Here is a 27015-nt window from a genome sequence, read left to right on the forward strand (position 1 = left end):
AACTAAATGGAGAGTCGCCCGGGCTAGGCCCCAGCTGCTCTAGCTCCCTGCTGTTTCAGCTCCATCCAGCATCTGACTACATACCCAAGCGATCCAGAGCCAACTCAGCCGAATCCTTCCTTCATTTGTGACCCACAAAAAAACTGAGATCATAAATGATTGTTGTTTTTAAGCCACCAAGTTTTGGGATGATTTGCAGCAATAGCTAATTGAAACACTAGGTTTCCGGCAGAAATCTAATATAAATAAGCAGAATTTAGATGAGACTACAATTTCATTTTCCAGTCATCTAAAGCAGAAACAAATATTAAGTCAAAAATGAAAAAAGTATATATTAAATTCTTATTCCCCCAGACTTTGCAAATTTTTCAAACTTTTTTAAGGTACCAGGGTATTTACACTGTATGTTATTTATGAGTCACATTCATCATATCATTATTAAATATCCAGAGATAAATGACTTTATTTCCTATCCCTAAAAAACACCACTTACTTACAATTGTACTTAAAAATAGATTGCAAACAATAAAATCATGAAATCAATGAAGATGCATGTTCCTTTATATTTTATTTACCATAAACATTAAAAGAATACAGCAAACACTGGAGAAAGGCTTTTTAATAATTTTTGAATGTAAAGCTTAACACTTAAAATTATGCTTGCCCCCCACCCACCCCAATTCAACATGCAGATATCATTTATGTTCATATATGCTGAATCTAGAGGATTACAATCTCGACAGCTTTATGAGAATATCCTTGCCCTGTAACTTAAAACAATTTCACAAACTGGTCTAATACCATCATTCATATAGTTCCCAAAGGTGAATACATTCACACAATATTAACACTAAATTCTGTGTTTCTGAAACATCATTTTAATAAGCCAAACCACAAAAACCGAGGTTCTAGTTGTAAATGTGTTTATGAAGACTGCTGCTGAGCTCAGAGCATGCAGATATTCATGACCACCTAGATGAAGTTGGATATTGAAACTCCTTCAGTAGGTCCAATGATGCAATTTTTCACTCATCCCAAGTATCTCCATATTTGTTTACTTTGACTAGGAAAAAAGCACAAATAATTGATGATGCCAAATGGTAATAAATAAAGGCACTATTTTAAGTTTGCTATTATGATGAAAAGTTACGTTTCTCTCTCATTTGAATAAATGCACATGAGTCATTATAAAAAGGGGCTGTCCAGATATTTGCAAACTGGAAGTTGGACATAAAAAATAATGCACTCTATCAAGAACTTTACATAAATATTTGATCCTCATAACAACCTTATAAAGTAAAAACAATCCTCATTTTAAGGTTGAGAAAACAGATTAGTAACTTGCCCAAGGTATAAGCCTAATAAAACCAGAAGAACTGAAATCTGAATACAGGTCTGTTTAGGCCCAAAGTCTGGATGCCTTACAACTTTATCATAGTACCTAAGTAAATGGGGTATATGTTACAACACATACAAAAAAATTACCAGGAAATAAAAAATAATAACAAACATTTGAATTTTGCTTTTCAGAAAAAAATAAATAGAAACAGGCAAGTCTTCAGATTGTGGTTAATTCAATCTTCTCTCCCATGAGCTGTTATATTAGTACAAGAAGGAAACAGTTTCCAAAATTCCTGCATTTTACATGAAACTAGATTTTGAAACATGCTCCTCCGTCTTCTCTTTTTAGCCTCTCTTCTACATAGCCTTTATTTGTGAATTACAACTCTTCAGAAGACTCAGGTCTCCACAACCATGCAGAGAAGCAGTTAACACATGGACTAGGGACCCCTTCCCCAAAACTATTTCAGGGTGTCCGTGGAGTCAGAACTATTTCATTATTTACTAAGACATTATATGCCCTTTTCCCTCATACTTTGCCTTTTTCCTCTTTACCTTCATTCCCTCAGGTGTACAAAGTAGAGTTTTCTGGAAGCTACAAAATGTGTGGCAACATCACTGCTCTGACAGCTAACTGATAATGTGCTTACATTTAAAAAATTTCTCAGTCTTAATTTCTAATTAGATAAATATCAATAAATATAATCCACACAAACTAACGCTGAAAACTTTAAGTGATACTGCCTCAGTGAATTTACGCTGTTCTGTCTAGATTTTAGAACAAAACATTCTAGGAAATCACTGAAACTATTACATAACTGTTTTTTTCTTTAAATTATAAAGCACAAAAAAAATCAGCTTCCTTTTTTACAAGGAAAAACATTATTTCTCATTACTGTGTCATGTAACAGAATTTTACGACTGTTCAGTCAAAACCACAAATGTTAAAGTTCAGCAAATGCCAAAAGTCTACCATATTTCCTTTTCTTAACCTTTATTACTATAGACTAAGACCCAACCAAAACACTCCATTTTTGATGTATCAGTGCATGGTACTATACTGTGCAGACATACAGTAGAAAAGGTTCTAAAAATAAGAAAACTACTACTGCCTGCCCCCATGGGAGCTTACAGTCTAACTCCTCAAAGTAATTAGCATAACAAAGTACCAGTAAGTCTACATATTACAGAGTAATGGCCAGTGAATGCTAAATTTTTTTAATGACAAACATTAACAAGTATGTATTGTTCATTACAAATCCACTTTAAAGTCAGATTTTTTACATCAATAATATGACAGATATTATCCATTATTGTTATGAAAACAGAATTCTAAACGAAGCAACCACTAACAATTAGAAATAAAATTGGATCTAAAAGAACAATCATAATAAAAAATACTAAAGATTTTTATGTATTTTTGCAATCTCTGTGGCATAACAAGGTACCGAGGACCTATTCCTTCCTTTGATTTTTAAAGAAGTAAATAGAAAACCTTGAGACAATGACACAGCCTCTAAAATTCCTCAGGAGAGATATCACAAAATTTTATATTGAAATAGCTACAAACCCCTATTCAAAATGCTCTGTTACTTTAGAGGTAAACTTGTCAGAAATTTTACTTTGGGTAACGTATAGCTCTTCCAAAAGGACTTAAAAGAAACTGTGACTTAAAAATTTATAATTAATTATAGAGCAACAGCATTGTTAAAAAAAAGTTAAGTTCCTCTTTTGGAAATGTCCTAAAAGCTGGTTTGTAAAGCATACAACTCTACCTCAGTTTCACAAACATCTAAGAAAGTCAATTTCATTATTTGAGCATGATTATGTGGCATTACAGCCCAATCATCAACCTCATGTCACCAGATCTGGTTTTCTGCAATAGATGCATCATTAAAAAAATGATATGAATTCCCAAGGTAACTTCTTTAAGAAAACAGTCAGATGGAAGCATAATTTCTACATTGTATTACAAAACTAGTCTTACTGTCTTAAGTCATACTCCTATCTAGACTTCATTATTTTCTAACACAAAATGGACTTTGGAACACCTTAAAAAAGGAAGAACTGATAACTGTGAAATAGCTATTCTTTTTAAAAAATGTTATTTTGGTTAATTGCTTGAGGAATTAAACCACATATTAGTATAATTAATGTTTGCAACTAATTCTGCAGTTTCCAATCCTAAAGAGCAAAGGGAATCAGACTCAACTACCATACCTTCTTTTTTTGGCATTCTTTCCTGCATAGGCCTGACTGAGGGGTCAGTCTTATGTGTTAAAGTTACTTCATATGACTCTCTGTTCTTATTCCTTAATTCCTCATATGTAATATTTTTTCTTTTGGGACTTTCTTCAAGGTTGGGATCAGGTCCTAAAACAACAAACAGTTAATAAATGGTGATAAAAGGATTTGAATAAATCCAAAAGCAACTAAGTTTTCTAAATGCTCCTTACCTATAATAAAAAAACAATAAAGTGAAATAAAGGATCAAATTACCACCACCATTCCAAAGGGACTATATTTCCCCAAGGTAATTATAAAACTAAAATCTACTTCCTCTTACACTTTTAATACAGCTTTATTTCTAAAATTAAAAACTAACCATGGCTAGAAGAATAACAGATATCATAATATATACCAGTACAATCTAGACTCATTAAAATGCTAGAGTTTTAACCTGGAAAGTTAGTCATACTGTTGATATAATTAAAGAGAAATATATTCTACTAGTGACAACTGAACAAAACTTGACATAGTGTAGATTTCATTTAGTAATATTTCCATAGTTAAATGTTCCTACAATCAGAGCCTACATAAAAAAAATATTTATTTTATCATCTTTATATTTAAACAAAAGTACTTGAAAACAGCTATTGAAAAGTATAAAACATAATCTTTAATTAAAGTCAGCATCATTTTCACTTAGGTCTAACAGAGGCAATACTGAGGCAGAAGAAAGTGGCAACTATAATTTCGGCCAGGGAACCAGCATTTATTCTTTCTCTCTCCCACAGAGAGTCAAAGTATGAATACATATTATCAAATAGTGAAATACTGATGTAAAAATAAGGAAGTCATTACGCTTAATATTAGTTGGTAGGACCAAATATTGAATATAAAATGTATTACCAGCAAAAAAGGCCATATACACATTTTTAAAGATGTTAACCATTGCTAACATGACATTCATAACTACTAACTTCAGAAGTCTTACAGACCACTCCAAAAGCAGTATTTTTCAAAGCGGTTTTTAATGAGACATACAAATTGGGCATATCATTTTAATAATATATTAATTAATTTTATAAAAAACAATTTTTCTAAGTGGCCTATTTTGGATCTCAATGGTAAGGTCCCTGTGAATAATCAGAAATTTCAAAGCAACTTAACTGTATAGTATAATGTATAACGTATTAAAATGTTTTCATCCATAATCTTTTATTTGCTACAAAGTATACTGCACTGATACAAAACAAACAGGATCTAAATTTCTACTATTTAGTTCTAATAGTATACCGTGCGTGAAATCTAAGTTTTTCTTGCCAAAAAAGAATGCAAAGAAAAATACAGGGTTTAAAACCACTTTGCATTTCATTAGTAATAAGTAATTACTAAACTCATTTCTCTTCACCATATAAAATTCTGAAAGAGACCATGCAGACTAGATTAGTCAGGAACCCTAGGTTCTCACTCCCACTCTGCTGCCAATTAGTGAACATCATTGGGCAAATCACTAAGCTTCTCTGAACCTTGATTTTCTCAATTGTGACACAGAGTAGTCTGACTAGATGATCTATCTCTAAAGTTCCTTCCAGGTCTAATACTTTTTCTTATCGAAAGTAAAAATTTTCCATTCTGAAATTCTGCTACAAATAATGAAAACATAAATCAGACAATTAGGGAGAATTTTTTCCACTTATAAAAGCCCAATGAAGATATCCTGCATGGTGTAGGGAGCATAATTTACTACTTTGGGAAGATTATAAAGAGCTGGAAGGAATAAGAAAATGTAAAACAGCACTGATTTAAATCTGTCATAAACTATCTATAATAAGTCTCCTAACAACTATGAAGAAGCATTTTCTACTTCGAAAGGTTAGTAACTCTTTTAATTCCTGGTAAGAGAAAGCAGAACTAAAGAGGGCAAGTAGGACTTAAACAAAGCAGAGGGCGTCCTGGTAATAAGGGAGGACAACAGCTGGAGAAAGTAAAGGAGGCCACTGCTGGCCCACGTGGCAAGCAGAGTGGCAACCTGGACTTACAGCAGCAGGTGAGAAAGCAGAGCAGTGGACAAATGGATGGCTGCTGTGGAGGACATAAAATATATTAAAATATGGGCCTTGCTGTAGTCTTTGGGCAGATACCAAAGGCCTTTTTGTTTGTTTCCTTTTATTTGGAAAAGAAATTATATAACATGGAATGGAATTTTCTAATGCAAACAGAAGGAGGGATGCAAGTCATTACAAGGGAAGAGTGGGTGCCCAGCTAGAGTACAAGAAGAATGGATTTGAACTTGAGACTGAGAAAATGAGAGATGCAGTAAGGGACAAGGACAGCTGCCTTTGGAGATAAAATAATGGCTTTAACCACTCTCTCTTCATCTGCCCACCTCCTTCCCTTTCTGACTAATTGGTGTCTTTGCTTCCAACCATTCAGGAAAAAAAAAAAGAAGCCGAGGATTAAGAGATTCGATTCGCAACAACTTTCATCCACTTAAGAATCTCTTTACTCATCTTTACTTCCATTCTCTCTTGTCTCTAACACTCACCCCTGATCCCCAACTCCCTGACTTACGCTCCAAAGCAAAGCTGTCCAGTAGAATTGTCTGTAACAATGAGAATGTTGTGTATCTGCACAGTCCAACACGGTAGCCACTAGCACATGTGGCTACTGAGCATTTAAAGTGCCGCCAATGCAACTAAAGAATTGAATTTTCAATCTGATTTAACTTTAATTAATTTAAATGGCCATATTTAGCCAGTGGCTACTTTATATCCTGACCTACCTAGACCCCTTTCTGCATCCTCTGGAATCTTAACTGACCTATAATCAACTTCACTCTTTCTACTGTATCTCCTCCCTTTAACCTACACATAGATTCAAATCTCCATCTTAAACAAAAGAAACAGAACCCAAATGTTCCTTTAACTTTGTTCCCCATAGTTACTGGCTTATTGCATTTGCTTCAAAGCAAGCATTTTCAAAGAATACTCTATGAAGTCCACAATCCCTCATCCACACCCTTAGAGTCAGAAATGTTTCAAATGCAGTTTCTCAGATTTTAGAAAAATACTGTAGTATAGAGCCTTTATATTACTTAATATCCATCTATTCAGTGGCTTGGAGCAGCAAAGCATAAGCAAACACTTTAATATTTCTACAACAAAATGCAGGAAAAATCATATTAAGGTAAATAATTATAAATAGACATGTCAGTTTATGGCAGGGTTTGAAATGAGTTCAGGTCAGATTTCATCACTAGTTACTTATTAAAAAAACTGGTTTTCAAAGCTTTTTTGGTTTTACAATTTTAGATAAGGAACTGCAGACTTGTACTTTCTAATTCCTCACACCTTTCACTGCAAACTAGACCAAAGGAAGGAAGGAAACTAACACTTGCTGAGAGCCTATTACTTGCCAGGCATTACCTCTGATTATTTCATCTCACTCCAGAAGTTCTTTGAGAGAGAGTATTTGCATTTCAAATTGAGAGAGCAGGAACTGAAGGACCACAAATTACAGTTACTTGCCCAAAGTCACATAGCTAGCAAATGTCAATCATAATTCAAATCCAGATCTTAATCCAAAGTTGAGTTTCACTTACATTATGTGATCTTCAAATCTAGTATTTACACAAACTTCATAAAGCATTTTCACATGGATTTTCTCACTTGACAATAGTTCTGTAAGGCAGTTAATTATTATTTTTCTAACATTACAGACAAAGAAGCTGAAAGCCTTTAAGACCAGCCTAACAAAGGTAACCTTTACAAAGCTTCCTTGAGGCACAATTTATCAATTCTCCTTTGCTATTCCACTAAACTTAGTATTTTCAATTAATGGAACATATTAGTAATTTATCCTTATATTTCTATATCTTCTAATAGTCTGAGAGAGTTCTTAGGGACAAGAACCAGGTCTTATTCATCTTTACCTCTTCTATACCTAGTAGAGTGCCTCACACCTACTGGACCTCAAAACCTGCTGAATGAATGAAGATACGAATAAACAAACAAACAAACATGCTGAGTTTAGGCTGATGGTGGAACATACAGGTGATGTCCAGCAGAAAAGGTTGTCAAATAAAGTTTATACATACGTTGGACCATAAAATGCTGAAATTCATTTCAAGAGAAGTTTCTACCTTGGGCAATATGATCAGTAATACCAGTGGGAGTAGATTCATTCATAGAAGCACTGAATGGAATTGGCTCATAAGGAGGAAGCATCTCCCTTTCTATGTTGTCTGCTGCTGGGGATGTCACAAAAGAGGAATGACCACTCACATTTGAGTCGTATTTCGACTTTTGAGAATAGTGCCTGTAAAAGAAAATCATATTGTATAAGAAACACGAGTTATTGCCTATACCTTTTTAAAGAAGTGTGTTAAGGTATGAAAACTAGTTATTTTCTAAAGAAATCATATAATTTTAACATAGTTATTTAAAATGGTAAAATGAGGTCTGTTTCTTTCTGCCACAAAAACATTAAAAATATGTTCTGACCCACTTACACAACTTAAAAATTGTCTCTCAATATAGAGAAGAGAAAAAGTAGATCCACTTTTTTAATTACTAGGCTTCAGAGATCATTTTAATGTGTTTAAAGTTCTTGGGGGAAAAAGTACTCCAGATAGAAAATGTATCCATTTCCATATTAATTTGCAAGTTACTTCCACAGCTAGCAGTCCATAAACACTGTTTCGCTAAAGCAGATATAAGTAATGCTAGCTCTTAGCTCTCACGGGGTTGATGTTGCTTGCCATTTATGATATGACAATTTATCTACCAAATCTACTTAGTCATCTTATTATTTATCTACCTATCCAGACAGAAAGATTCATTTACTTATACCTACACAATTTCCCTACTATTTTAAACACAAGGATTAAAAAGGTGAAAATTATTTAGTGATGGCATTGATAAAATTTGGGAATTCAAAAGAAAAGTCCAAAATAGAGTAACCAAAGGTGTTTGCCAAATTAAAATTCCTTACTCTGGGACACGCACTTCCAACAGGATGCAACTGTATATTTAAAACAAACGTAGATAAATCTTGCTCCACTTTAAAACAAAATTAGCCTTAGCTTGCAGCACAATGGCAAGTTTCCAATAGTCCTTCAGTTAGGCAATGTTTCAGTCCCTGAATTACGACAATATCCAGTTAGAACTTTTTAGCTAAATTTGAAAACCTTTAAGAAAGATCAGAATCTGGCCTACCCAGGTGGCGAAGATCGTCGTGCCTGTCCTGATCGTAAAGCTTCTCCAAGAGGGGAATTCTCAAGATTCTTGAACTTCTCTTGGCAAGTTTTCACGTAAGAAAGCTTTCCAGCAAAGTATCCCATGATACAAGCAACTTTTTTGTAAAAACAAACAAAGTGTGACTCAACATGCCCTTTTAGACAAAAATCTTTTCTAAAAGTACATTTTTTCAAAATGTGATTCTAAATGTTTTTGGTGCGGAAGAGAGAAATTTATTGAAATAATGGTAAAAAGAGCACATTAGATCACATTCAGAGTTCAGAAAAAGATTCTGTGGATATAACTCACTTTCACAAAATAAAATACGCCCAAATAAAGTTGCTATAAGTTAAATAAACTCTACTTTACTAATTACTTTATTAATACTGACAGGAAAGATAAGTTAAAGGTATAACAATGAGGAATCAAAACATCAAAGTTTTAGCCTAGTCCCAGGGATTTAGGCTATTTCTTGTCCTATTAAATGGGAATCATATCATTTGCCTAGCTAATATCATAGGATTGTTTTTAAAATTAGGTGCAACAAACCTCTTAAAATAATGAATTGTGAAATGCTACCTAAATACAGCTTTGTTGCATCATGTGTCTGTTTCCAATACAAAAGAGGGGTTAACTTGGAAAAATTCAGAAAAAGCCTCAGGTACTTTTTTTTTAGAGCAATTTGGCTTCTTTCCTATTAACCATATACAAGTAAATAAGTTATGCTTATAAATGTAAGTTAAATGTAAATTAAAAGAGATTTATTTTTTTATTAAGCTTAATTTTAAAATACTTTATTTGATTAATCAGAATATCTGAACAACTTTCTTTCCTCATAGACAAAGAGAATTTATTTTCAAATACCATATCTTTACAAAATAATTTTAACATTCTATTACATTACAAAGAGAAAAAGATGCTTCAAGTAAGTCATGACTTTTAATGCTAACAACAAAACGTCCAAGTAGACCCCTTCATGAAAAGCTTAAACAAACTGATTTGTCAAAGCAATAACCAAATAACTACTATGAGTTAAGCAAGACAAAACATTTGGTAAAAACTATTTTATTTAGGTAGAAAAGCTAAGAAAACTAGTGGTGTTCATACTTACATATAAGTTTAGGGATGGACCCATATTTAGGATGACTTGAAAGGATTCCTAAAGACAAAAGAGTAAATATTACGAGTTACACTAACTGTAAGAGAAGGACACATTTACATAATTATGATAAGATGTTTTCTCTTTTATTAAGGTAAAAGAATAGGTTTATGCCAAGTTTAAAAGTATATACGAAAATGACACAGAAATTATGGTAAAAAATACAAGGAGGCGCTGCCCCCATGGCGTAGTGGTTAAGTTTGGCACCCTCCACTTCAACAGCCCAGGTTCACAGATTCAGATCCTGGGCGTGGACCTACACCACTCGTCAGCCATGCTGTGGCGGCAACCCACATATAAAAAGTGGAGGAAGACTGGCATAGATGCTAGCTCAGGGCTATCTTCCTCAAGCAAAAAAAGAAGACTGGCAACAGATATTAGCTCAGGGCTAATCTTCCTCGGGGGGGAAAAAACAAGGCAACTATTTCTGTTAGTCATCTGATCTCTTCTAATGGGAAGCAAAAGTAGTAATAAGTGTAGCAATGCAGTGTAAAGTAAGATATATCTATTTCTCAGCAGCTTCAGGCAACCCACAAAGATATAAGGTAAAATCAATACAAACTATCTTTAAAGATTACCCAACATCAGCTTTTTCTATAACCCCAGAGAAGTTTAAAGCTATTTAAAAGAGAGAACCAACTAAGTTCAATATCAACAAGAATATGAAGAAAATCCAAAGGATTCTACAATCTATTAGAATAGGTGAATTAAGCAAGAACACTTGATACAAGGTCAATAAACAAAAATATATTATTTCTATATACCAGGAACAAACAAAAAGTGCCAAGCTTTTGAAAAAGGTACAATTTATTATAGCACCAAAAACATCAAAGACCGACGAGTAATCTAATGAAAAAATATGAACGATCTCTATACTGAAAACTACAAAACTTACTGAGAGAAATGAAAGCTAAATAAATGGAAGAATAAACCACATCCACGAATTGAAAGAATATTGTAAATATGGCAATTCTCCAAAAATTCACCTATAAATTCAAGGCAATCCCAATGAAAATCACAGAAAGTTTTCTCCAAAATTGAAAAGCTTATTCTAAAAACCATGTGCAAATACAAAGAGCCAAGAATAACCATGGTAATACTGAAGAACAAAATTGGAGACCTGACTACCAACAGATATCAAGACCTATGATAAAGATACAGTAATTAAGGCAGTCTGTTATAAGTACAATAAGAATAAACTGACCAAAATCAAAAGAGAGTCCAGAAACAGATCCACACATACAGTCATCTGACTTATAACAGAGGCAACATTGTACTGCAGGGAATAAAGAACAGTCCTTTCAAAATATAGTGCTGAGTCAGCTACATATCCATAAGAGGGGAAAATGTGCCTTGATCCTTCCTCTCACAATATTCAAAACCAACTTCAGATACATGAAAATTTAAATATGAAAAATAATGCTCATAAAAGAAAGCATAAGAGATTCTTCATGTTCTTGTAATAGATAAAGATCTTAACAGACCACAAAAAGCCCTCATCATAAAGAAGAGATCTGATAAATTGGACACTATTACATTAAGAACTACAGTTAATCAGAGTGGGAGAAAAATTGCAATATTTATATCTGAGAAAAGACACTTAGGATAGAGAACTCTCACAAAACCAATAGGAAAAAGAAAACAATCCAATGGAAAAATGGACAACAGGCTTGAACACATACGTGACAAAAAAGAGGTATTCAAATAGGCTATAAACAAAAGAAGAAGATCCTCAACTTCATTAGCTCTCAGGGAGATGCAAATTAAAACCACAATGCAATCAATATCATCGTTCACTCACCACTATGGCTAAAATTCAAGAGACACAAAAATAGCACGTGTTGGTGATAATGTGACAATAGAACCTTACTGATAAATTGTAAGTGGGAGAGTAAATTAGTCCAAACAGTTGTTTGGCAGTATCTACCAAAGCTGAACATATACATTATCTATGATCCAGCAAAATGTTCACTAAGAAACATTGTTTTCATGGCAGAACTATTTGTAATAGTCAAAAGTGGAAACTACCCAACTGTCAATGTACAATAGAATGGGTAAATTGCTGTGGTATATTCACACAGTGGAAAACTCTATGGCAATGAGAATATATAATCTACAACTACACGCAACAATGTGGAGGAATCTAGAGATGTGCCGATAAACCAGGTCTCCAAATAAAAAGCCCTGATTTGTAATGTCAATTTCCATGGCATACATACTTGCACCATGCCCAATTTCAAGCTAACAGTGGCTTAAAAACCAGCTTGCTAAATAATAAGCTCCTGAAATTTTAACAATCAGTTCTCCAGAGCTGGTACCGGCCAGTTCCAGCACACCACTGCATGAATCTCACAATGTTTAAAGAGGGCACACAAAAGAATATTTAATTGTATGATTTTATGTAAATAAACTATAAAAACAGAACTGACACACTGATAGCTCCAGTTCCTTCATTTATACACTGAGAGGATAAGGAGGAGAAAAAGGAAGATGGAAACAATACATACATTTACACAAAAAAGCTGTTCCTTCATTCTGTCACCAAATAGTTATATAGCCCACTTAGAACACATAGGAACTACATGCTAGGAGGTAGGGATGTAACAGTAAACAAGGCACTCTCTTTACCCTCACAGGATTTACAGTCTAGAGAGGGAATGAAGACAAACAGAACACAGTGTGATAGTTGCTATTCATCCACTCAAATATTTGAGTATCTAGCAGTGCATTATACCCTCTGTCAGGCACTGGAGATAGCCCGTTTTCTACAGGGAAGTAGCAAGAATGGAGGCAAACAGACTTGTTGAAGGCTAATGCAATACTTCTGGCAATAGATGGTTCCATTAATTAAAGTGGCAGTGCAGGTGGAGGCAGACAGTTTACAAACATATTTAAGAGCTGAACTACAATAGACAATTAGTAGACAAAGTAAATAAGGGATAGAAGTGAAAAATAATGCCTTAGTTTCCTGGATGGATAGTGATGTCATTCAGACAGGGGAAAACGGAGGAATTGGTCTGGGGAGAAATGAATTCAGTTTGAGACGAACTGAGTTCAGTTTGAGGAGGCTGTAGGAGCGGCCATCCATGTGGAGATATGCAAAATACGGTTCTGGAGCAGTTATCTAGGCTAGAGATAATCATGGGGATTCAGAGCAATAAATGGTCACTGAAGCCCATATTATTGCTGGGTAATAGTATATAGGCTGAAAACTGAAAGTCAAAGTAGAACTCTGGAAAACACAGACTAGAATACAAGCACCAAGTGGTCATGGTTTTTTGTCTTTTAGTGCTATATAGCAAAAACAGTGTATAGTACATATCAGACACTCAAAAAACATATGGAAAAATGGAGGAGTTGCCTGAGATAGGAGAAAAATCGGAAGATTGTGCTTTCATGAAAGCCAAAGGAAGAAAATGTTTCAAGAAGGAATGGTTAAAGTTGTATAATGGTCACAAACAAAAACAGTTCATCGAATTTAAGCAACAAAGAGGTTGTGTTAGTAACCTTTTTAAAAGTTTTGATACATCTTAGAATATACGCATAATCTAGGACACAGACTTCAATGGGTAAAAGAGAAATGCTCATCCATGAAGTCTGGCTTCAAATGCAACAGTCAGAGCAGGTGGAAAGGGCTACGAGGGAAGATTTTTCTCTTCCGCGTTGCAGAGTTAGAACAGACCTGAGCATGTTTAAATGTTTTGATAGAAAAGGAATGAGAAGAGGGAGCAGCTAACATGATGCTGGGTATGACACGCTGTGAAAGCATACACAAAATGTCAGGCATTTTGATTAAATGCAAAATGTCTTGGTGGATTCTAAATTCCTTTTCTGAAGTCTTTCTCTCTTTTTTTGAGATTGACTTTTTTATTAGAATACTCCACCCCAAAAAGCAAAACTCCAATACAATTTCAAGAATAATAAAAGCCCTTAATTCTGGGAGATAGTTACATGAGTAATATATCATTCAATGTTCTTTTCTGTATTTTTTGTTCAAAGTTTCAAAACTCCAACAATACTGAAACAACTCTGACAACGTTATAAAGATGACATGTGACATGCTCAATAGAAAATAACACTATTCCACAAATTAGGATAAATCACTTTCAGCAATTTAACCTTTCTAAAAAATGGAATTCCACTGAAAGGCTACAGGCTCAGTCATTAGGAATAATTACAGAGGAAGATGTTGGAACACTGCTGTTGCTCATGGCACGAATTTTGCAAATGAAATCATAGAGTTATTATATCGATGACAAGTCAAATAATTAATCACCAAATGATGACTAAGAATCCACGACAATTTTGGCTACAAGAATAATTTGTCTCCTAAGTAAAAGGTCCTAATGTTTTCAGTAGGATGCACTCTAACTGTATGAGAACAATCCTATCAGAATGTATCTGGAATTAGAAAAAGGAAATTTCTTTGTCTGGTTTGGTTATGTGTATTAATTAGTTATGAGCAGGAACAAGACATTCTCCAGCCAGGCAGAAAAAAACCACCAAGCAGTGGTGGGACTTTACTGTTGAAGATGTAAGGTCTATTTAAATGAGTAGGTGCAATCTGACCCTCTCAATTTTGACCACTTCTGCCTTACCTTCAAGCTCTCCAAAGTCTCCTACTCTACCTAAGGCCCAGAGCTCCAAAATTTACCATCTCTCTATCTAATCAAAATGATCATTTCTCCTGGTTCTACTTTAGCTATTCAATGGCATTTTCACTCCTCCCTGCATGACTTTGCCACTCTACCCATCAGTCTCCTGACTGCCCCTCCCAAGAGCCATGCTTATTATTTTGATAACCAGGTCCCTCGTTCCTGAGATATTCTTCCCACTCCTTTAATCTAAGTCCTACTCGTCTCCAAAATAGTTCTTCCAAAAATTTTTCTTAATTATAGCAGCCCTACAGAGCTCTTTCTTTGAAAACCTACAGCACTTGGAGTCTCTACTACACCACTTAGTAGCTTTTGTTTAGATTTTATTTTCCCTTTTTCTCCCCAAAGCCCCCCAGTACATAGTTGTATATTCTTAGTTGTGGGTCCTTCTAGTTGTGGCATGTGGGATGCCGCCTCAGCATGGCCTGATGAGTGGTGCCATGTCCGCGTCCAGGATTCAAAGCGGTGAAACCCTGGGCCGCCGAAGCGGAGCGCACGAACTTACCACTCAGCCACGGAGCCGGCCCCCTTAATAGATTTTTAAGTATTTAATTATATTCTCTATTCGCCTCAACATTGCGTTCATATTGTTTCCTCAGATGAACTACCAATAGCTCTTCATTTCTCTTATATAATTCCCCCCATGCCTAGATCCAATTGTTATTAGTTAAATGACAAACTGGATTAAGATAGATAAAATGGGCAGTACAATATCAGACACTATAATTTCTCTGTTCATAATTCCCTGTACCATAGTTTTCCCCTAAAAGTAACGTGATTAAAATGATTTTGTTTTGGGGGGTTTTGTGTGTGAGAGAGAGGAAGATTCGGCTCTAAGTTAACATCTGTTGCCAATCTTCCTCTTTTTGCTTGAGGAAGACTGTCCCTGAGCTAACATCTGTGCCCATCTTCCTCTATTTTGTATGTGGGACGCTGCCTCAGCATGGCCTGATGAGTGGGTGTGCAGGTCTGCGCTCAGGATCCGAACTTGCAAACCCCAGGCCTCTGAAGTGGAGCATGCGAACTTAACCACTATGCCACCGGGCCAGCCCCAAAATGTTTTTTGTTTTACACTATAAAATAATCCCAGTCTAAAACAACTTAGTCCAAAAGGACATGTAAGTGCATATATATCTTGACTTCTTGCATTTTTAAGATTCCATCATGGCAGTATACTGTAATGAGGTTCTTTAGGAGTTCTTTAAATAAACAAAATTTTATCCTCCCAAATTCTCCCATTTTCCTCTAAAAGTACTTTTCTCAACTATTTGTGTCAATACTGCTGTCTAAATATTTCATACCGCTAATGTGAAAAGGCTAAAACTGGGGGCCGGCCCAGTGGCCAAGTGGTAAGTTCACACGCTCGGCTTCGGCGGCCCAGGGTTTCGCCCGTTTGAATCCTGGGTGCAGACATGACACAGCTCATCAGGCCACGCTGAGGCGGCATCCCAAATGCCACAACTACAAGGACCCACAACTAAAAATACACAACTATGTACCGGGGGGCTTTGGGGAGAAAAAGGAAAAATAAAATCTTAAAAAAAAAAAAAAAGAAAAGGTTATGACTTCCCATCACAATCACATTTTAGAAGGAGCTAGCTAGTTAAAAGAACAGGTTTTTAGGATATGTGGAGGCCATCCTAAGTCACCAATCTTTTCTGGGACATCTTCTCATTCTAAGAAGACAGTTTACAAAATAAACGTAATGAACATTTCTATTGCTTACATCACTAAATTTTATGATTTAGAGACTGATACATTTAATACTTAATGTAAACTCAATTCCACATATGAATACACTGCACTATTTAAGCCAACACAATTTGGAAAAAGAAAGTATCTCTACTTCCCCACTATTATACGACAAAGCTGAGTTAGGGAGCTGGAGAGCTAGGAAGCTACTGATCTTTAAACCAGTGCATAAGATATAAGAATCACTTGGAGTTTGTGAAAATACAGATTCTGGGGCCCTCACTCAGAGACTGTGACTCAGTAGGTCTGGGATGGGGCCCACGAATTTGCATTTCTAACAAGCTCCTAGGTGATGGTAATGTAGAGGCCTACCTAGACCAGGTTTGTCTCTCTGCCTCCCTGTAAACCATTGCAGGCTTTTAGTTACTTTCTTGCTCTTATAGATTGTTAATGTTGCTACAGTGCAGGAGGACATCAAATTCTTAAATCAAGATACTTGAGTTAGCGGGACCATGGAGACATAACTCTTCTGAGGTTGTAGAAATTCATCAGTGATAATGTTTAATATGATGCATTGTCATAGTTACTTTATCTAAACATCAGGAAAATAAGACATAAAAACATGATGATATCCAAAACGCTACATAAATTTGAAGTTTAAATACTTACCTTTACTAATCAGTCCTTGAGTAATCAACATACTTGTTGCAGCCAAAGGCACAGCTATAGGAGAAAAAAGAACTTGTCAACACCAAAAAAGGAAGATTTTGTCTGAGTTCATTAGGATAGGTAAATGCATATCAGTTAAAACCAGCCCGGAAGTATGGTGCCCAATTAAGACGTTTAAAAGAAATTTTTCCACTTTTAAAAGCTGTACTGTGTATAGACAGTGGAAATATAAAACAAGCACTTTAAGAAACCATTACAAATTATTAAACGATATAATTCAAGAACTGCCTAGACTGAGGCCTTAAAAGAGACATTCATTAATATCATCAATTAAAACAACATAATAGAAACCAAAAGTTACTTATGAAGTTAGTGAAAGGGGCAAAAATGGATGAGGGAGGCAAAAAACATATTACAAATAATAAGAGACATTACTGAGTAATTGCTAAATTCCACGCACCATGCTAAGTGCCTTATGTGCATTATCTCATTTACTTTATATCGTATCTCTATAATGTAGGTATTATTACTACCATTTTTAAAGATAAGGAAATAGAAGCTTAGAGATGTTAAGTAATTTGCTCAAGGCCACACAGTCACTTCAACAGTAGGTTCCAGATTCTAATGAAGTCTGTCTTATACTAGATCTCAAATTTTTAAGTTCTGTATTACACTGCATGAACCAAAACACAAGGTATATTTGCCTGAAATCATACAGTGATTGGGGCAAGAATTAAAAAGCATTTATTTTAAATACTAACGTTCCTTCTTCTAAACCAGTGAATTCTGTGAAACTAAATGAAAATATTACGTGTGTGTATATACATACACATACATATATATATATATATATGTGCGTGTATTAATCCAGAGTGAAAAATCCAAAATCTCCTAATCTCAAAGCGGCTCATAATTTAAAAATCACTGTTTTCTATACCAGCAATGTCCAGTAGAACTTGCTGTGATAATGGGAGTAGTCTACATCTGTGCTTTCCAGTTAGATAGTGTGATTTCACATAGCAGCCCTGAGACTGCTCTCCTTAGAAAGGCCAGCTTGCAAGGTTGGTCCTTGGCTGGTATCTGGGAACTGGACTGCTAAACTGATACAAAACTTTACCTGAATGAAAAGTGGCTCACTGTGCCTAGACTACTTGTACAAATAGTTTATACCAAATTCCTGCTTTTCTCCTAGGAGTCTGGAATTTTGCTATCAGCTGGGCTGAGGGGGCCTAGGTGACCAGCCCCCAATAAAAACCCTAAGCGCTAAGTCTCTAATGAGATTCTTTGGTAGACAACACTTCACACATGTTATTACAACATGCAACTGGAGAGATTCAGCATGTCCTTCATGTGTGACTCTACTGGGAGAGAACTCTCGGAAGCTTGTGACTGGTCTCTCTGGACTTCACCCCACATCCTTTCTCTTTGCTGATTTTGCTTTGTATCCTTTCAACTGTAAATTATTTTAAACTTAAATAGCTACATGTGGCTGCCACACTGGACACTGCAGTCAGTTCCAGACCAGGGGTTGGGAAACGCTCTGTAAAAAGCTGAAATGGCAAATATTTTATGTTTTGGGGGCCACAGCCTCTGTCCCAACTACTCAACTGATATTTTAAAGCAAAAGCACTGCGACAATACATAAACAAATGAACAGAGCTGTGCTCCAATAAAACTTTATTTACGGATGCAGAAATATGAAGTTCATATAATTTTCACATGTAACAAAATATTCTTTTGATTCTTTTAACCACTTAAAAATGTAAAAACCATTCTTAGCTCATAGCCACACAAAAACTGATTTGGCTCTTCGGCTGTGGTTTGCTCAACTCTGGTCTAGATTATACATGGGCAATTTAAGGACCAAAGTAATTTTGAAGACATTTGAATTATTAGAGAGATTTCATGATTAAAATCCATTAACTCTGGAATAGGGCAGTAGAGCTTTGTCATCAGACACAACTTGCAGAAACCCTACGTTCTGAATCCTTGCTCTACTACTTACTAAGAGATTTTACCTTTGGTGGCAAAATGGTTTCTCTAATGGTTGGTTAGAATGCCTTCATGTATTACTATTTAAGGTTTTTCAAAGGACAACTCCCTTTCAATTACAGCATTTGTACAATTTGCAATCATTTTTCTCCTTCAGGTTGGTTCAAGAACTTCAACATGAAGAACTGAAGAGTCATACAAGGACAAACACAATGAGTTAGCTGGCCAGCTCCACAACGGACAATGTTTTCTTCATGCCACTTTTTTCTCAGGCCAAGTTGGTACAATGCAAAAAGTAACAGTCTGGTTAAGGTGATCCTAGTGCTAGTTCTGCCATTTACCACTACGTCCGCATAAATCTCAACTTCTTTTCATGCTATCAAGGGTAATGGATTAGAACTAAGGTCTCTTTCTAAATCATGTATTCTGTCACAGAAAAAGAGAAGGCAAAAGTGAAGGGGACTTCAGAGATTATCTAGTCTTCACCCTAATCAGAGTAAACTAATGCCCAGAAAGGATAAAGTCAGTTGCTAAAAGCAACAAAGATGGTTAGTTGGAGGTAGAGCTTAGATCAAAACCCAACTCTCCTGACTCTCACATCAGTGGCCTTTTCCACTGTACTACGTGACTCCTACTTCATAAAATAATGTTTCTTTAGGCAAAGCAATAACACTTCTGACCAAAAGCTATTCTGCTTTATGACTACAGTCTCAACCATATCCAATACAAGGGCCCCTAAAATTCCTTTAACTCTTCTCCCCTTACAATAGCAAAACGCTAGTCTAAATTCACAATTGTTTTGAATTGAAATTTTTATTTATCACAATATTAACAGCCATTTAATAAAGATAGTTTAATACTTACGTAATAAATCAAATTGAATTAATCTCCACAATAGTCCCATGAGATTGGTGAATTATTATCCCCATTTTACAGATAAAGAAACTGAGGCATAGAGACATTAAGAATTTACCCAAAATCTCACAGCTAATACATGATGGAGCTGGGATTTGAATCCAGACAAGCAGGCCTCAGAGTCTATGCTCTTATCATTTACTGCACTGTCTCATTTGAAAACCAGTAGTATACATGCATAAACTACCATTCACAAAATCTATAATGGATACATGACATAAATATGAATTCATACACCTTTTTAGTAATTCCAGAGGCTGAAAACTACTGTAGCATTTAATACACATTAGAATGACCCTTTTGTGTAGATTCTTTCATTGCCTGTATGTTTGGGCACAGATACAACTGTTTTTTGTCAGTGCACAGGGCCACAATTTTAAGCAATGGGAAATAAGATGCCTGCTTAGCTACACTTGAAGATGAACAGTAGATTGGAGTAGAAATAAACAGTTACCTTAAAGAAAGAGAATTGCCCCTAGATCAACAAGTCTAATTTTAAACCAAGATGAATATATTTAACAGACTTACAAAATGTGTAAAAATTACCATAGTAAGCACTTTTTCTAGACATTTCTACTTTCATCACAACTTTTTTAAATCAATAGGCACTAGATGATACTCTCCAAAGTAACACAGATTCCGTTATTCGTTTACATAAATATATGTAAACACACATACTGCACAGAATATCCATATTTGAAGATACATATGTTAAAAGTAAAAAATTTCCTAATGCATGATTATTTAGTCTTTCCTGTCATTATGATATGCAACATCTAGGTTATCTCTGTTCTAAGAGTAATCACTACTTATTAATACATTAATTTTTTGGCTGTTGTAATTTCCCAGTAATTCAGACATGGTATACAACAAGCTATTTTTTTAGCCTGTCCTTATTACATGCTTTCTGTCCAACTTGTGACTAATCTGGTCTAATACACAGAATTACTTAGGATTCTATTATTCATATACCACAGGTCCTACTTTTAACAGGCATACAAGGGTACCCTGCCCACTGATCACTGCCCTTCAACGTACTTTTAGCACAATGCTGTTGTAGCTATTTGGAATGTTAAACATGTACAGCAGCAAAAATTTATCACCTAAGAAATAAATTTGGACACCACAGTACCTATGTGGTCATTAGCCTAACACTACAATGACCTCAAACCCTGTCTACCAGACTTGCCTTTTTCTTAATCCTGTGTCAACAGATTAAAAATAAATCACTTTATTCTATCTCCTCTATGCGATCCTCGAAGATAAAAAATCTGTTGTCAGAGTACAATTTTGTTGTCTGAGAAATTATTCCCATACCAAGAGCCATGTAAATTTTTTAAAGTCTTTGATCCATGATGACTATGCCTCTAAAAAAATTATTCTCACTTGGAGATATGTGTCATCACCTAATTCTTACTCAGGTTATTTCTAGCTTGAAACCTCTGTAAGTCTCTGAATATTAGACTGAGGATAAAATGCAAAGGATTCTATCAGAGCTCCTGTTAGCTTCTTAACTGTTCTTTCTTGATCTTTGTTGATTTCTTTACCACCACTTGTTCCCTTACCCTGGTACTACCCAAACTGTCATTTATTCCATCATTCCTAAATATTAACCACATGATAAATACTATCATCCATTTTATGCTTTTATTTCTACACTTAATTTCTTGGTGAATTCACTAACACAACCACACCACAAACCCTAATTTCTCACATATACCTCTGTTTCTCTCTACTTGCTTACACATCTTCCACTATCAAATGTTGCACCATATACTCAAATGTCCAAATTAAACTTGTTTCCCCCCTTGAACAAGAACGTCAAACTATACCTTTCAAATGGCAATGTCATCATTAGTCAGCGTCCTAAGCTGGATATCCTGAAGTTAATATTTCCTTCATTCCTTCTTACTCAATCTATTTAGAAATCCCATTAAGTGTCTTTTAAAAAACCTTCCATTGTCATCCCATCTTCTCTAGTCCAAATAACACTACAATCAACTGTCTCCTCAATGACTATATACCTGAGCTATTGCCAAAAGCTCAGAACAGATTTCACCAAGTACAACTCCTCATCCTTCTAACCCATCCTACACACTGCTAACTAATCTTTCTTCAAAAAAATTTATATATCGGGCTGGCCCCGTGGCCGAGTGGTTAAGTTCGCGCGCTCCACTGCAGGTGGCCCAGTGTTTCGTTGGTTCGAATCCTGGGCGCGGACATGGCACTGCTCATCAGACCACGCTGAGGCAGCGTCCCACATGCCACAGCTAGAAGAACCCACAACGAAGAATACACAACTATGTACCAGGGGGCTTTGGGGAGAAAAAGGAAAAAATAAAATCTTTAAAAAAAATAAAAATAAAAAAAAAATAAAAAAAAATAAATTTATATATCATTCCCTTGGCCCAAGAACCTACAGTACATAATGAATCAAACCTTTAACTCCTTTGCAGTATGTTTATTTTCTACCCCCAACAAAAGATCTCTGCCCCAGTCAGTGAAACCTCATGACTCTAGTAGCCATCAAGCTATTGTAGACTCTACCTTTGTTCACCATTCCTTTCTTGTAAATGCTCCTCCACCATTCTTCATGTACCTAAAGTCCTACTAGTTGTTAAATCTCATTTGTTTAATAAAGTCTTTTTTAGCTAAATCAATTCCAATTAATTTATCTCTTTTTAAAATTCCTATTGCTGTTATACACTTAATCTTTCTCAAAATGTTTCATGAGTTAGCTTTGACTCAACTACAGTATAAAATTACTTTAGGATAAAGACTGTGTCTCATAAAACTTATCTTCCAAGCATAGTACCTTACACTCCGTGAGCATAAATACCAGGCCGACTGATGGAAACGTACAACCTCTTTAATGACTTAAGTCACTCTCTCCCTTTTTTAAAATTCCATCCTGCCTTTTTGTGAGAATTACCTTATCTGAAAGGACTGCAGTGATCAAGTGAAGCAACACCAGGGTTCTGTTCAAAAGCAAGATTATGTTTTATGTTGCTTTCCACATTCTCTGTATTTAAAAAGCAAAATCTCCATGTACAAAGTCTCTAGTCAGAAATCAAGAGCTGGTAGGGTAGTAACATTTCACAGTGATAAAATGAGAACTAATCAGTCTTTACCATGTAACAGTTAAAGTGTAAGAGTTAAAATCATGAGCTTCTGTTTCAGACAGACTTGGCTTCAAGTCCACACATCACAACTTACCCATTGTGTAACACTAGATAACTCATTAAACATCTCCAAACCTCAATTTCTTCATCTGTAAAGTGAGGATGATAGTTTTCAACCTTATTGGGTTGTTTCTATATAATCCATGTACACACAGTAAATACTATTACTAACAAAAATATTGTGGTTTTGAAAAAAGTTCTAGAAATTATTACTTTAAAATGTGTACAATTCTACTTCTTTAATCAACCTCTTTTAGTAATAACCACAATATGCCAAAAGTGTGCAATTTTTGCTATATGAAGTCATTATAATTTCAGATACTAAAGGTCAAATTTTGTTGCTTAGAAAATTTAACTTACATCTGAACCAGAAGCTTTCATCATTGCATTCTGCAAAGACTCTTCTTTCTTCCTCTGTTGGAATGTAATCAGCCCCTATGTCTTTTTACCAAAGAAAATTGGCAAACATTAAAAGGTCCATGGAAAAACTAAGTCTAAAAAATTACCTTAGTCTAAACATTAACAAAATGCATTCGGCTTTCTTTCTAAGGAAGTAATTTAACAAACGGCTTATAAACTTTTAATAAATTTGACTTCAAAAAGAAGTTAGAGATATTATCTGCTGTCAGCACTACCTATATAATGTGCTGGATCTGGCACAAAATGAAAATTTGGGACCCCTTGTACAAATTATAAAGTTCAAGACGGCAACTGTAGATCATTAAACCAAGTGTGGGTCACTGTGTGACTGCACAGGTCACAAAACCATCAAGCCAGCCCAGCTGCTACTGTTACTCAAGGCAGCAAAAATTTCTCTACACAGGAAGTGCTTTAATTATAAATACTTAATTGATAGTTACGGGGAATTGGTCTCGGAACTTCTGCATTCGGCTCTCGAAAATCAGCCCTCCCATTCATCTTTCCTGCATCAAAAACATTTATATTAAGTATTAGAAACGATTACAAGATAGGGCAAAGTAAATCAAGATGTAGCATAGTAAAATTACCAGTCTACATAACAATCAATCAACAAATATTTACCAAACACTACTACTTCATTTGAGGTACTTGACATAAAAAAGTTAAATAATAAAGTCACACTTATTAACTAATCTGGAACTGATTATTCACCTTAAATCCTTTAACTGAAAAAGAATAACAGATGCTTTATAAGTATTTATCAACTGATACCAAGTTAAGATACAAAAGAATTTAGTAGACATATTTTTCCTCCTGAAGCTAGTTTATTTCACATTATCCTGTGTTTGGATCCTTTCAAAAATGAAAGCCCAATGATTAGGATAATTCCCCAAAATACAAGCAGAAAAATCTCAAAAGTCCTTTCTGGGCTTTCATTTTTAAAAAATATGATAATCATCAGGAAACACAGAACCTCTCCCACAAAGCAGTACTCCAAAAAAATGGAATAACAAAGACGTCACGTCCTTCTCCCTGTGGTGTAAAGCTAACAGCAAATTCTGTATCCTCGAAACTTCCCTCTCTCCCCAAATAGAGACTTAGAAGAACATACGAGATATAAAAAATGCATAACATTTCAAAACACACACTTTTATTTTTGTTTCTTTGTTTTTCAACCTCTGCCTCAGAGGACTTAGGAGACCAACACAGTAGATAATTATCTATTTTACAGAACGCTCACATGGGATTATGATTATTCCCACCTTAAAAACACGAAATTTACATGAAAACGGGAAACGGCCTACGCGATGAGGATAGCAACTGGGGCCCTTCCATAGTTCACTTACTCAGTAAGACAGCCCTGAGGGCCTACTACATGCCAATCCCTTAGCGAGTGAAAAGAAGAGACAGGGTAAGAGGAATCCACGGATGCATGGAGCTGGCTGAATAAACCACATACTTATATCCTAAAACAACCGTAAAGAGTAATGAAACCCTCTTACTTCCCACAACAGCATCCTACCTAGAAACCCTACAAAGAGACTGTCAGGAATGACAACGCCCCTCTACATAACATCATTTGAATCTCTTAATCCCAAAGAAAAAAACTGAGCTGAACCCTCGTCGCCCTACGACCGTCGACTGCAGCACTCCATCCCTCACCCGCTACATCCGCGTCTCCCACCTGCAACAACCCCCCTACACCCCCGTCACCATGAATTTTTCCCATCCACATCCCCCTGGAACACTCCCTCACCTCCCCCGGTCACCGGCACCCAGGAGCCCGAGCCCAGCAGCGCGCTCAGCCCACCCTCACAGACGCGAAAATGGCGGAAGGCGCGGGATCGCGGCGGGCCGCGCTGAGGCGGTGAGTGGCGAGGTGGGGGGCGGAACGGGGCTGTCTGCGTCACCTCACCCACCTCCCGACGACGACGGCGGGCGGTGGCACGGCCAGCCGGGCGGTCACGGGCAGAAGGCCCGGAGGGGACCCGAGAGGGGTCAGGGAGGGGGAAAAATGCGCGGAAATCGGGAGGCGCGCACGACCGCAGCAGAGTTGGGGGTGGGGAACGGACAGCGACTCGGCCGCCTAGAAGTCACCCAGATACGGGCGCAAAATGACCGCAACCCGGAAGCACTGGCCACCTGCGGACGGAAATGACGTCAAGCGTGCCCCGCGGAGTCTAAAGGCGAGCAGCTTCGGAATAGACGCAGAGGCATGCGCCTGCGCCTGCCGGCCCGGTCTTCCTCTGCTGGTCCCTCCTCTGTTTACCCCCCAGGCCGCGGCGCTCGCGAGCTGCACTGCGGCTGCGCTTGCCGCCCCTGCGGACGGGGAACTCCGCTCGCCCTCTCCCTGGACCTCCGGGGGACGCTTGGTTTCAGGCTGTTCTGATGGCCGACTTTGATATTCCAGTGACCGGCTGACAGGACCGTGCTGGAACCCCCTTTTATCCTCTTGTTGAGAGTTACCGGCTTTTCTTGGATTTCTCTGTTTTTAGGTTTTGCATAATTCATTTCATTCTTTGAGCCTCTAGGCTAAGTAGTATAAAGTAATTATTAAGCATGCGCAGTTGGCTGTCAGACTGTTGTGAGTCCAGCTTCTGACTAGTTTTAGAACCTCAGGCCTGGTAAGGGTCCTCTCTGAGCCTCGGGTTTTTCTCATCTGAAAAACAGAAATAGCACCTACCTCATAGGGTTGTTAGGATTAAGGCAACACACCTAAGAGGAAGCTTAAGCGCTCAATGGTTCTGTTAATGGGAAAGTCTGTATTTGAATGCGGGGCTTATGACTTCCGTTCATCAGAATCATGTTGCCACAGCCAGCCACCATTCATTCATTCATTCATTCATTCTACAAATATTTATTGAGTGCCTGCTATGAGCCAGATACTGAAAGTTATTGGTGATTCAGCAGAGAACAATGAGCCCTACCCGTTTGTGTCATCATCTCCTAAAAACCTCTCAGATTTCTCACCTCTTTCTGAGCCCTTCGGCCACTATCCTCATTTCATCTTTTACACTGCCTCCGGAGCTGCCCCAAATTTATTCTCCCACAGACACATTTAAGAGAGACAGCCTATGGTGATCCATCTAAAACACAAATTCAATCCTATGGTTCCTTCCTTAGAGCCTTTTCATAGCTCCCATCATGCACGGAATATAAGGTCCTTCACAGCTTGGCCTCTGTTCTCTTGAGCCTCACTTTCTTCTATTGTAGTTTTCACCGATAAGAAACAACCTGCAGCCCTTTGCACTCACTGTTCCCTGTATACTCTTTCCCCTGGCACAGCCCTCCTCCCTGCCTTGTCAACTCTGTTGATATTTCAAAATCCTGCTTTTACGTTACTTCCTTTGTGAAGCCTTCTCTGAAACACAGCCTAGAGAATAAGTCACTCCTCCATCCTAGCACCTGTTCACTTTGTACATACTTCTTTGATTGCAATGTAGTTCTGCACTGTATTGTGATCTTTTTGCTTATGTCTATCTCTGTTACAGAGCTTCTTTAGGACAGAGACCTTGGCTTATAAATCT

At 36.5% G+C, this 27015-nt stretch overlaps 1 protein-coding gene across 3 annotated transcripts; it reads right to left on the reverse strand.

The window, feature by feature from the left end:
* Positions 1-549: 549 nt before the first annotated feature.
* LOC124237115 (OCIA domain-containing protein 1) lies at positions 550-25601 on the reverse strand. 3 transcript variants are annotated; one of them, XM_046656400.1, is made up of 9 exons: positions 25408-25601; positions 23929-23991; positions 23429-23509; positions 16980-17033; positions 9916-9963; positions 8784-8919; positions 7709-7884; positions 3562-3714; positions 550-1063 (listed from the first exon to the last, which is right to left on the reverse strand). In XM_046656400.1, exons 2-9 carry the CDS (start codon positions 23984-23986, stop codon positions 1026-1028), a joined length of 744 nt encoding a protein of 247 aa, XP_046512356.1. In that variant the 5' UTR covers positions 23987-23991; positions 25408-25601; the 3' UTR covers positions 550-1025. The 3 variants fall into 3 exon arrangements, with proteins under 3 accessions (XP_046512356.1, XP_046512357.1, XP_046512358.1); XM_046656401.1 differs by lacking the exon at positions 25408-25601 and adding an exon at positions 25245-25375; XM_046656402.1 differs by lacking the exon at positions 25408-25601 and adding an exon at positions 25299-25321.
* Positions 25602-27015: the final 1414 nt, after the last annotated feature.

This window comes from Equus quagga, chromosome 3 (genome assembly GCF_021613505.1).
Source record: "Equus quagga isolate Etosha38 chromosome 3, UCLA_HA_Equagga_1.0, whole genome shotgun sequence".
NCBI classification, from domain to species: domain Eukaryota; kingdom Metazoa; phylum Chordata; class Mammalia; order Perissodactyla; family Equidae; genus Equus; species Equus quagga.